The sequence below is a fragment of the Tachypleus tridentatus genome, chromosome 1 (assembly GCF_004210375.1).
Source record: "Tachypleus tridentatus isolate NWPU-2018 chromosome 1, ASM421037v1, whole genome shotgun sequence".
Lineage (NCBI taxonomy): Eukaryota > Metazoa > Arthropoda > Merostomata > Xiphosura > Limulidae > Tachypleus > Tachypleus tridentatus.
The window spans coordinates 80,003,134-80,015,439 of NC_134825.1; the positions used below are offsets into that span (position 1 = coordinate 80,003,134).

The 12,306-nt window shown below is 35.0% G+C and overlaps 1 protein-coding gene and 1 long non-coding RNA gene across 7 annotated transcripts in view; one reads left to right on the top strand and one right to left on the bottom strand.

Annotated features, from left to right (window-relative positions):
* Positions 1-12,306, bottom strand: part of LOC143253166 (uncharacterized) — a 126,162-nt gene that overhangs the window by 55,529 nt on the left and 58,327 nt on the right. For all 6 annotated transcript variants that reach the window (XR_013029435.1, XM_076506557.1, XM_076506548.1 and 3 more), the window contains one exon: positions 5,872-5,934. Coding sequence is in view for 5 of the 6 variants with exons in the window: in XM_076506557.1 (XP_076362672.1) it covers positions 5,872-5,934 (63 nt within the window). In the remaining variant the exon portion in view is untranslated. The remainder of the gene's footprint in view (positions 1-5,871; positions 5,935-12,306) is intronic.
* On the top strand, positions 10,149-10,898 carry LOC143251493 (uncharacterized). The gene is made up of 2 exons (XR_013028619.1): positions 10,149-10,210; positions 10,569-10,898. It is a non-coding gene; the product is annotated as an uncharacterized LOC143251493 (long non-coding RNA).

Here is a 12,306-nt window from a genome sequence, read left to right on the forward strand (position 1 = left end):
AAGTAATTTAGAGAATTATGCAAGAGTCTATCGTCTATAGTTTATATACTTGCATATTTGTGTATAAGTTTTGATGATGTACTGCAAAGGACTTTGTACGCTGCAGTAATTATTCATTTTTGTATTGATTGTATTTTATTTATGTGTTTAGGGGCTACGTTTAACTATGCTGGGCATGCATATTCGATGACAGGTCATATATACGTTTTTTAGATATTTATTATATTGTCTGGTGAGGTTCCTTGGTTTTTACCGGTTACACTTGCATATTTTTTTTTTAATATATAATTTGTATGTTTCACCCACGTTAGCTTGGTGTCGAAGGTTAAAGATAGGAACTTTGCTGAAGTTTTGGTCTGGAGAAGTGTTACATTCATGTATAAATTAGAAGGACTTTTTCATGTTTTGTTTGTCTTGTGAATGTTACTAATTGATTTTTTTGGTACATTTATTTTTATACGATGTTTCTGACAGTATTCTTCTATATTATTTAATAAATGATTGTAGATTTGTCACTGTTATGGATTGGATGAGGACACTTTTCCAGACCACAACACTGTCCGCGAAATGTGATGCATATCCAAAATTTGGGTCTTTTTCGGGCATTTTGCTCACATACGTAATGAATAGAATAGAATTAACTACCCCTCCTTGGGGGACGCTATTTTATGGAGCAAATTACTCAGAGAAGGTTCCCCTGACACTTATTTTACAACTTCTATCTTCTATGGGCTTGGATAGCCAACAATTAATCCCTGGAGATAGTTTTATTTCTGCCATGCGGAATCTTAAACCATTGTGCCACATTCTGTCGAAAGCTTTCTCGATATCGAGAAATCAGGCAACAGTGCATTCGTTTGTATTGAAACTACATATATAATCGTTTCTGTTAATCTCACTAGTTGATCTGTGGTTCGTCTAAATTTTCTAAATCCATTTTTAATTTCTGGTAAATTTGAAGTTACTTCTAGGTAATTTGAGAGTCTGTGACTAATTATTTTTTCGAGAATTTTTTTTCTATACAGCTGGTAAGGCTGATCAAGTTGTAGTTGTTTGGTTTATTAGCTGACTTTCCTTCTTCACGGAACATAAGAACTTTGCTTCCAAGTGACCGAGATGTATATAGAACTAAATGATAAATTAAAGCGTGCTGTCATGTGTTCATACAGTCCTCGAGTGCTTTTTTTGAGAAAAATGATTTGTACGCTATCTTCTCGTAGTGCCTTGTTTTTTGTAGCTATTATTGCGAGTTTTATTTCCTTTTCCGTAATTGTTTTAGTGACCTGATGTGTGATGGAGTTTTCGTTTTCATCTGTTTTTATTGTTATATTCTGCGTGTTTAATGGGAATTTTGATGTGCGCATGGTTTTACTAAGTTGTACGAAGTTATTAACTTCATTGTAGAAATGTGTGTTCATATCAGGTTCCTGGTGGGTTTTGAACGTGTTTTGAAGGTGTTCTTTAAATACCTTTGCCTTTTCAGAGTTAGTGAATGCTATATTACTTTTGTGTTTCTAATAGCAAGTAACTATTGTCAGGGTTTCCTGTGTTGGCGAGTCCTTTTAGGCGTGTCCAGAATTGTTTCGAGTCAGTTTTGTCGTCAAGTTGTGAACAAAAAATTTCCGACTGTCTTGTTTTAGTTGTCAAACTTATTTTGTTTCTTAATTAGTCCGTGTTTTAAGTGCGAGATCTCTGTTTTGTACGAATTGTCTTCGTGGATTCCTTCAGTCTTTTATTATTTGTATTCATTCTGTGTGGGACTGCCATGTTTGTGTTATTATTGGGTATGGAATGGTTTGCTGCATATTTTAGGCACTCAGTGATTGAATGACAACAGGCCTTTATTTCGGATGATTCCGCGACGTTGTTTACTGTTTTTTTCAGCAGAATTTTGTCTAGGATTGTTAGATATTTGCTTCAACATGATTTATTGTAGTTGAATTTTTTTTCTATAGATTTATTTGTGTGGGGGGAAGGTGACATTGAACGTTAGTAGATAATGGCTGTGTTAAAAAGCACAAGGATATGAAAAATGAAAATACCTCAAACTACAAAATGTAATTCATAATTTTATGGCCAGTGCACATTCTAAAAGTATTGTAAATATATTAACAACATCGTTATTTGTTTGTTTGTTTTAACTTCATGCAAAGCTATATGAAGGTTATCTGCGCTAGCCGTCCTTAAGTTCGTGGTATACGACTAGTAGGAAGGCAACTAGTCATCACCACTCACCCTCAACTCTTGGGCTACTCTTTTTAACCAGAGAATAGTGAGATCCATCGTCACATTGTAACTTCCATATGGCTGAAAAGGCGAGTATGTTTAGCATCATTGGGACTCGAACCTGCGACCCTCAAACTGCGAGTCGAACGCCCTAACAAACTGACCATTCCGAGCCATTGTGCAAATGTTCTACTTCATTCTAAAATATTGTAAAGAAAAAGATTCAAATACTTCAACAAACACAGACCCTGAAACTTCATAGAAAACACGTGAAAATATCCTACAGACTCCTCAGTGACTAAGCGATAAGTCGGAGAGATTATAATGCTAAAATTCGAGTTTTAATACCAGCAGTGGCCACAGTACAAATGGTTCGTTATGTAGCTCTGTGATAAACAACAAAAATCACTCTCTTACAGTATATTTACAAAACGACTAGAGTGTTGGTAATACGAGTAGAAAAATATTGTTGTTGTCTCCTAGAAACTCTAACTCTCATGCAATTATAGGTTACGTCCCGTGACACCACTATTAAAATTATATGTGAAAAAGACATTGATCCAATAATTTCAATGTAAAATTATTTTGTTTCCAGCTTTAAAAAATAAACAAACAATTAAATTCCTCATTTTGTAATACATCACTCCACAATGTGGTTTCAAGATCATTCCTTAATGAAAATATTAAAAAAGTATGTCTTACTAAATTATCAGGCCCCAGTATATGCTTATAAATCAGGTAAATATTTATTTGTACTGTTTTTCACAATTTGATGACACGATGCAGCCGTTTCTCGGTAGCGTCATCTCTGGACGTTTTGTAGAACTAAACCACTTAGTTCGACTTTTGAAATTCGCGACGATGAGAAACCCATTTGAAGTACAAACGTCTCTCAAGACGGCTGGTATGGGTATTAACCTGAAGTGACCTGAGAAGATCGAAATGTTGTCCTCTGCTTTATTAGTAATACTGCTAATACTCTTCAAAAATTTAACAGTAACTTCACATTTCAAAAACTAATATATATATACACACACACACACACACGTATTTATGCGCGCGCGCGTGTGTGTGTGTGAAAAATATGAAGTGGGGCAACCAATTTTAAACTGTATATTATTTACGGAAACTAAAATAATTGTTTAATCATAATTATTATTTGAATTTTTGAAATGATCCGGAAATGACAAACTAGCATTAGCTGTAGCGTTACGAGATATGTTGCACTACTTTTCTCCTCCATCTATCTGTACATCCTCACTTTCCATATTCCAGATGGCGCGCGAGCAAACTTCCGCCCATAGAGAAGATCTAATGAGATCGTGTACACAAGCTATTACGAGAAAGTTTGGTTACTCTGTCCAAAGTTTTATAGTCAGCAAAGTCCCATACACTATCAAACAAAAAGTTACTTCCTTTTTATAAAGAATAAGAGAAGGCTTTTAATGCAGGTGTTGTATAATTAAAACAGCGATGACTAACACAACACAGTCGCTGACGAGTCACGTTTGTCAACTTGAAGTAGATCAAAGTACAGACAGTAAAAAAGCAGGTCTTGATAAAGTGTATAAGCTGCCTTATTTATGTTCATGAACATGAATGTGTGATTAATTACATTAATTAGAATTCACCGTAGCAGAATCCGGGACGTATTCAATATTGTCGGTTATATTTTTTGTTTACTTCTAAAATTGGGCCCGGCATGGTCAGGTGGTTAAGACCCTCGACTCGTTATTCGAGGGTCGCGGGTTCAAATTCCCTTCACACCAAACATGCTCGCTACTTCAGCCGTGGCGGCGTTATAAAGTGACGGTCAATCCACTATTTGTTGGTTAAAGATTAGCCCAAGAGTTGGCGGTGGGTGGTGATGACTAGCTGCTTCCCTTCTAGTCTTACACTGCTAAATTAGGGACGGCTAGCGCAGATAGCCCTCGTGTAACTTTGTGTGAAATTCAAAACAAACAAACAAAACAATTTTCCCATTTTCAACTCTAGCAATGGCAGACAAACAGAATTATGAATAAAAGTATATAATTTTACTATAACTGCCACTAACTGCACGGTGCTGTTGGTTTGTTCAGGAAGAACCTCACACAAATTCATTTTTGTTTTACAACTTATTTGTCCAAATTAAATGTGAGTTAATTTTAGCTTTTCCACTAGAGTGTAACAAAACTTTATAAAGTTCTTTGACAAGAAGATGACCTGAGAAAGTCGAAACGTTGTTCTCTGCTTTATTAGTAAAAGTGTTAATACCCATACCAGCCGTCCTGAGATACATTTTTTACATCAAGTGGGCTTCTCGTCATCACGAGGTATAAACACTGACTTTTTTATCACTCTGTCGGGATTCCCATGTTTTCCCAGGGCAATGAGTGGATATGTCATCTAATTACTAATACACAATATTTTATAAATAGTGTTTCAGTGCTCACGGTGTCAATGTTACCTGTTATAACCTGTTACACTTAGTGTGTGATAGCATGCATAGTTACTTACATCACACAACCAAACATCCATTTAATAGTATATTGATTATAAAACAAGAAGAGTACGCAATAACAATTTTGGAACATGTGAAAAAATACAATTTATCTTTATTCAAACTACAGAAATGATAGGGTCATTTCGGCATCATTTGTTGGCCATATAATAGATACATACCTATTATGGATGCCAACTTCAACAGAAAAATATGACTTTAATTCATACTTATCCATATTCTTGTTTTTGTTTGTTTGTTTGTTTTTAATTTCGCGCAAAGCTACACGAGGGCTATCTGCGCTAGCCGTAACTAATTTAGCAGTGTAAAACTAGAGAGAAGGCAGCTAGCCATCAGAAACTATCGCCAACTCTTGGGCTACTCTTTTACCAAAGACAAGTGGGATTGATCGTAATATTATAACTCTCCCACGTCTGAAAGGGCGAGCATGTTTGGTGCGACGGGGATTATCCATATGTAGTAATACGCTTTATTTTTTATTTATCGTTTATCCCTTTTGTTTTATTAAGAGCAATTCCAATGTCCAAAATTAGCTTTAGAGGGTTGGTTAATAGCTGTTTTAATTGTGGGTTTGAAAACCCATACAGCTCTTTATATTTTAATTAGAAGTTTATTTCACATGTACAGCTTACGAACAGAACATGGCCTGTTCTGGCCTGTTCATGGCTAGGCATGGCCTAGCGCGTTAAGGCGTGCACTTCGTAATCTGATGGTCACGGGTTCGCGCCCGAGTCGCGCCAAAACATGCTCGCCCTCCCAACCGTGGGGGCGTTATAATGTAACGGTCAATCCCACTATTAGTTGGTAAAAGAGTAGCCCAAGAGTTGGCGGTGGGTGGTGATGACTAGCTGCCTTCCCTCTAGCCTTACACTGCTAAATTAGGGACGGCTAGCACAGATAGTCCTCGAGTAGCTTTGTGCGAAATTCCAAAACAAACAAACAATACGAACAGAAGTTAAATCCAATGAACAGACAGTATGGGTCCCACCTATTGATTTCTTTCTTGCTTTTTCTTGTTCAAGTTGACTACAATTTTATATAAAAATACATAAATCCGTTATATTCGTAAAATCTCGTATTTTTCAGAAAATAAATGAGTAAAATATCAGATTATGGTATCAGACACTTTCAAGTTAACTTACCAGCAAGGCAGGACCATCAATGTTTCTGTTTTCAAAAGATGAAATACAATCTTCCAAACCTTCCTATAAGAGAAAAGAAACTTGTGTGTAAGAATCTACGAAATTACTAACCAGAAATTAACTATTTCATGGAATATAAGCTTGTCTCAAGAGCGTTAGCCCCTCGACTTCTACTGCCGACTATGAAACAAATATTTTCAAAATAATTCCTTTAATACACAATAGTGTATACATATCTTAAACTTTAAGAGTTGATAAAACATATTAACCTGAAAACTTCAAAAATAACTCGTTAAGGATCTCTAACTACTATTTGATTTTAATATGCACAGACACACATACATACGTAACGTGTGTGTGTGTAATCCTACATTACTATAAACTTTATTACTAATAGTATTCATAAAATTAACTATAAACAACGGAGTGGAAATCACTTAGGCAATACTGAAAAACGTCAGTCAGTTGGTAACTTCAGGTCCACAGAAAGCTTACCAGTACAGAAAACATGAGTAATAGTAACAACAATGTGTAACAAAGTTTGGTTTATTTGGGAGTTCAGGCAAAAATACACCAAGGTTTGCTTCAATTTAAGCACTAAGCTATACAATGGACTATCTGTGCTCTGTCCTCGACGGGTATCGAAACTCGATTTCTGGCATTGTAACTCTAGAGGCACACTGCTGGGCTACTTGGAGGGGGGCACTACACGAGAGCTATCTTCGCTAGCTGTCCCTAATTAAGAAGTGATAGACTAGATAGAATTCAGCTTGTTAACACTACCCACCGACAACCCTTGGCCTACTCTTTCACCAATGAATAGTGGAATTGACTTTTGCATTATAATGCCCCCACGTCTGGAAGAGCAAGCATGTTTGGTGACGGAGATTCGAACTCGTGACTCTTACACTGCGAATCGAACGCTTTATTCACCAGGCCATGCCAGAACCCGGTATAAAACAAACAAAACACATCTACGTTCGGCGTATTATTCTCTCTATATATGTTTAATATTTTACGATAATATATCAAAGTGGTCCATCTAATATTCCCTCAAATGCCCTATAGATGTTACGATTAAAAAAAATCGCCTTAAAAACGCATTACTTTTTCACCGAGAAGATTGAGTTGTTCTGGCCGTAAGAAAATATATTGGAAGTTAAAAGAACTGAAATGAAATCTTTAGACCTTTGTGCTCATTTAAAATCTCTCTATATGATAACATCATACTCACACATTAAGTACATCTCGATAATTCGTATGATTTACAATACGAGAATAATTAGATCATATGTAAAAGAAACACAACAAGATTCAAAAAACAGACAACATGCATGTACTGTTAGTATAAAAAAGAAAAAAAAATAGTCAGAAACTAGCCACTGTGTTGCCATCAGTGCCTAGCATATGGAACCACTTACGATGCTAACGCCTGAATAAAACATATTATTTTACACCTTTCTAGTTGACACCAAAAAGCATACAAATAATATACCTTAGCGATTCATTTCTCTCGTTATTCTTTGATTAACAATGGTCATCGTGCGTGTCCTGCCATCTAGTAGCAAATTTATAAAATAGTAGCGTGAGAAATGGCTGTTTTTATCTGCTAGACTGCAGCTACTGTTTTCAAGCAGACCTTTTTACTTTCTGGCTATACTCAGTCTCGTATATATGTTCATAACTTTTATATGTCACTAACAGTGTGAAAAGATAGCTAATACTTATGTCTTATTGTTACCCAGCTTAATGTTCATAACTTTTATACTCTACACTATTGTATAACAGTTGTTGAAACAAGGCTTTATTTAGCACTCAGTAAATAATATTTCCACCAATTCTTTCTAATAGTAAGAGTGCACACTAGATAAACAAGAAAAATTGTCATATTTAAACATCAATAGAACAAAAACTACGGTATGTGCCAATTTTAACTGTGAAGTTTTAGTGTAATATTTTTATGGAAACAACGTATGACATTCAACGAGGAAAATAACAGTTTATTATTCAAAGCATAATTAACTTTTTCTTGTTTTCTTCAGTTTAATAAAATTGGCATTTCACTTGCACTTAAATTTTCAAAAAAATGTTTCTACATGTTCATTTCTAATAGAGTAATTTTAACAAAAAAATGTCAGTCAGGGAATGTGGCTAGACTATATTTGATCTTGTTACCTATTGTTCTGGGTCATTACCTTGTGTTATCACCAGTACTTTCTCGTGGGAGAAATTCCTGTAAAAGATGGACAGTGAATTTTTTCAATGTCATGTCAAGTGAAATCTTGAGGACGTGTTCTTACAATTTGCTATTGAATGGCTAACGTTATAAAATGGCTAGTACTTGTGCACAGAAAGAAGTGTTACTATAGGATTTGATACTTAGTGCTGTGCTCTCTTAGTCTAGCAAAACTAATAAGTCATAATATTGCCCGGAGTCTAGAGTTATAACTCCAGTATAGGCATTGTTCCTTTCCAATACACTTATCATAGCTAGAACAGCTACCTATTTCACTCTTCTAGAACTAGCTTAAAATTTCACATTAATCAGATTTAATAAGTTAATTTTTCTAAAATTGTGTGCGTGTGTTCTGCATGCAGAATAACATTATAATATATGTAAAAACGGCTCGTTTGGGTTCAGAAAATTTTTTTACGTAGAGGAGCAAACAGCGTTTCGACCTTCTTCGGTCATCATCAGGTTCACGTATGAGCGTGTACTGTTATTAGTGGTGTAAGGTATGTTAGTTCAGACATAATGGTAACAGATAAGTACAAATACACAAAGAAAACACAAATACTTACACTTCTCGTACAATCGCCATAATGAAATAATAATCAGTGATGTCGAGAAAACCCACTTGTACAGAAAAATATCTGTAAAAACGGCTCGTTTGGGTTGAGAAAAAATTTTTACGTAGAGGAGCGAACAACGTTTCGACCTTCTTCGGTCATCGAGCCGTTTTTACATGTGGGTTTTCTCGACATCACTGATTAGAAAACATTATTGTTAACAGAATGTTGAAACATTGTAAACATTGACTACAAGAGCATGAGTACTGTATTGTATGATCTTGTCTCAGCTAATGAGGTGGGACACTTTGGTACTACATAACTGTCATGAAAAAGCAGACTCAGAGGATTTAATATATAGTGGAGGAATAAACTGTGCTTTTATGATTTCTGTAGCATTAGTGCTGACTGCTTAATCATTATAACTGGGATTAACTACTTCACTAGCAGCTAGGACAATGAGCTGATTGAATATTCAATGACTGAAAGAAAGTGATGTTCTTTTATTTATCAAGTAGTGTTTCATGACAGAATTTATGTGCAATACATCATATGATATGATATCTATATGATTATTTTAATAGTTAGGACAGTTTAAAATCTGATAACTGAAAGGGATGGAACCGTAACCCCCACATAAAAATATATAGTAGTGGGACATTGGTCAAATGTTTTGTGTAACTGCTCAATCTATGTAGTGAATTGAAATGGAATATCATTAAAGGATTCTGCAGAAAATTTGCCATAAGCACAGCTAAGAAAACAGATTGTGAGATAAAATGCTAGCGAAAGTGAGAGTAGTTATGACTGTTTCTGACAATTGGTAATTCAAAGAACCAAACAAGATATAAAAACCTTGCAATCTTTGCATTTCAAGCACTCGGGATGGGTTTTGTAGTAAATGTTGGCATACACTTACCTACAGAAATATTTTATTTGATAACTGCTAAAACAAAAACTGAAAAAAAAACTTGGGGTTTACCTTATATTGAAAGAATAATTTGAAATGTAAAAAGTCTTTGTTGTAGGTCACTAAATTTTCAATAATACTAACGTTTTTTAGAAACCAAGAGAAGAAATTCTCTTGATACAACAATGCCTCTTAAACTGTCACGTGGCAATTGAATAGCACTGGTGAGAGACATTAGCTGCAGAAGCTCCCTGAGCAAATTTGTAATTTTGTACCAACATAATTTGTGTCATGTTAACATGTAAGATTGCACCTGAGGTGGAGTTTTGTGGTAAATGCTGGACATTTTCTTGTGCAAATTACCTACACCTTGTGACTCTATGTTTTGTCTCTGTACACAATTACAACTGGTTGTTTGGTTGATATTTGAGTCTTTTTTTTTCTGAAATGCAGTACGAGAGTTGTGTTCTAATACAGAAAAAAACAATAATAAATCATGTATATCACTTTGCTAGATTTTTTTTCTGAGTTTTTTTGTCATATTTCTCTCATGTAGCTTGTTTTATATGGCCCCTAGATGGCAGTACTACCAGTATAAACATTGTGGTTTGGCCTTACGACTATATTATGATGGCAAATGTAATTTTGTTGTCTTTACTTATGCATACTTGCTTATTACATTGTAATGTGTGTATGTGCATGTATATTTTTGCTTATTCTATCCATGATCACTTTTATTAGTTTTGTGATTGATACTACTGGAGATGGAATTATTCTACCTCTAAACAGTCTGTTTGGTCATGATATTATTTAAGCTTACATTACTGGATAAGCTTCTAACCCATTACAAGTTAAGTTGACTTAAAGTTTTCAGTGCTGACATTTCAATTTAATGCTAAGATTCTTTATTGGTGATCATGTGTTTCTAGCCTTAACTAGCAACATAGCCACCCAAAATGCATAAGAAAATAGATAAAACCTATTTGTTGTACTGCAGGCATTGTGTTTCATACCTGGGACACCAGAGAGACATCGACATGAATGTAGTCTCCAATACTATGGAGGTAGACCTCCAGAGCCAACCCAGGATCAAACAGAAGTCAGTAATCACAGTTCAACTGCAGTTCTAGAGCCATCAACTAGAGGAAAGTAAAATGCCACCCTTACTCCTAGCAAGAAATAGAGCACCAACCAGAGTCACCATTGCCCATAAAAGAGATACATCACTAGTACCAGCTGTTGTAAAAACATCATAAGATACCTGTAGAATTTATATAAAATATTAAGATAATGATGTAGTGTTCCCTGAAATAAAATGGTCCAGCTATATACAGAGTAAGAATATTGAGATAATGCACTTTCAGAAAAATGAAGCTACACTCGTAAAAGTTGTCCAGTTGATAAAATTTACTTTATGGATGCCAACGACAGTCACATTAGGCAATGTTTACCAATAGCAATAACACTATGAGAGCCAGATTATAGTTATCTCTGAAGTTATCAGTGCACTTGAAAGCACAAATGGATGTAATTAATAAGAAATTTTGATGTTGTAATTATTATTTTAATTAAATTACCGTTTCTTCACAAATTAATTTTAATGCGATCTTTTGATCTCTCCTCTGCTTTACATTTAAATATTTTCAAATGAGAAACAGGCATTTCACACAGGTAAATGATTCCTTGAGAGAAAGAGCAGATGGTTGTCTGGGAAAGAATCTGAGTCTTGGAAAAATCCTCTCTTGGAGGTCAAGCAGATGTGGGAAAGGAAAATGCCACAGATAGGAGTCTCAAGAGTGGCTTGAGACTATTCAACTTCCTAATGAAATGATAATTGCAATGGTAAACAAAACAGAAATAACTGAAGTTTACGACACTGCTAGGGCTATTTCTGTTGTATTGTTTCTAAAGGATGATACACAACCACCAGCACATCAGAGATTGCTAAATGATGATTCACAAGTTATCTATATTCAACAAGCAACTGAATCTCACTGAATTGTTGACTGAATGTACTGTCATGGGACCAGATAGCTAATATGATCAGACAACTATAATATCCCATAATATAGTTATAGGTGGTGCAGTTACAAAATGAGTACCATACAGACTTCCCTAAAGTACTGGGAATATAGCTAGTATGTAATAAAATAAAGTATATTATAAAGGACAGAACTATTGATTTTGATGAGTAAATGCAGCATGCAAAAGATGAGTTCCTTTTCATTCCACTCCAACATACAGTTGAATGTATGGATGCATTAGAAAGCACCTATTATTTTAGTGTTTTGATCCGATATTCAGATATTGACAAGTTGAACTGAGTACCCAGATCAGACCACCTTACACTGGTTTAATCACTTAATCTGGTTCTAATGAGTTCCATATTAAAATATTTGGCATGTGTAATTTGTGCACTGCTTTCAAGAATCTAATGGAGTTTAACTGAGAGAGCTACAATCAGAGAAATGTGTCTGGACTATGTTAATGAGAGCATGGTGTTTGATCATATGCTTCAGTATGGTGCTGAAAACCAGGGGAATAATACTTCAGTAGATAAAAGAGATAAATGTGAAACTGAAACACGCTTATGTGTACACAGGTGGAATTCCTTGGTCGTAATTGTAAATAGAGATGGAGTTACTATGTACTCCGAATAAAAAATAAAAGCAAATTTTTGCCAGACATTGAAGCCAATTGCAGAAGTGTATCAGAAATGTCAGAATTGGTGGATG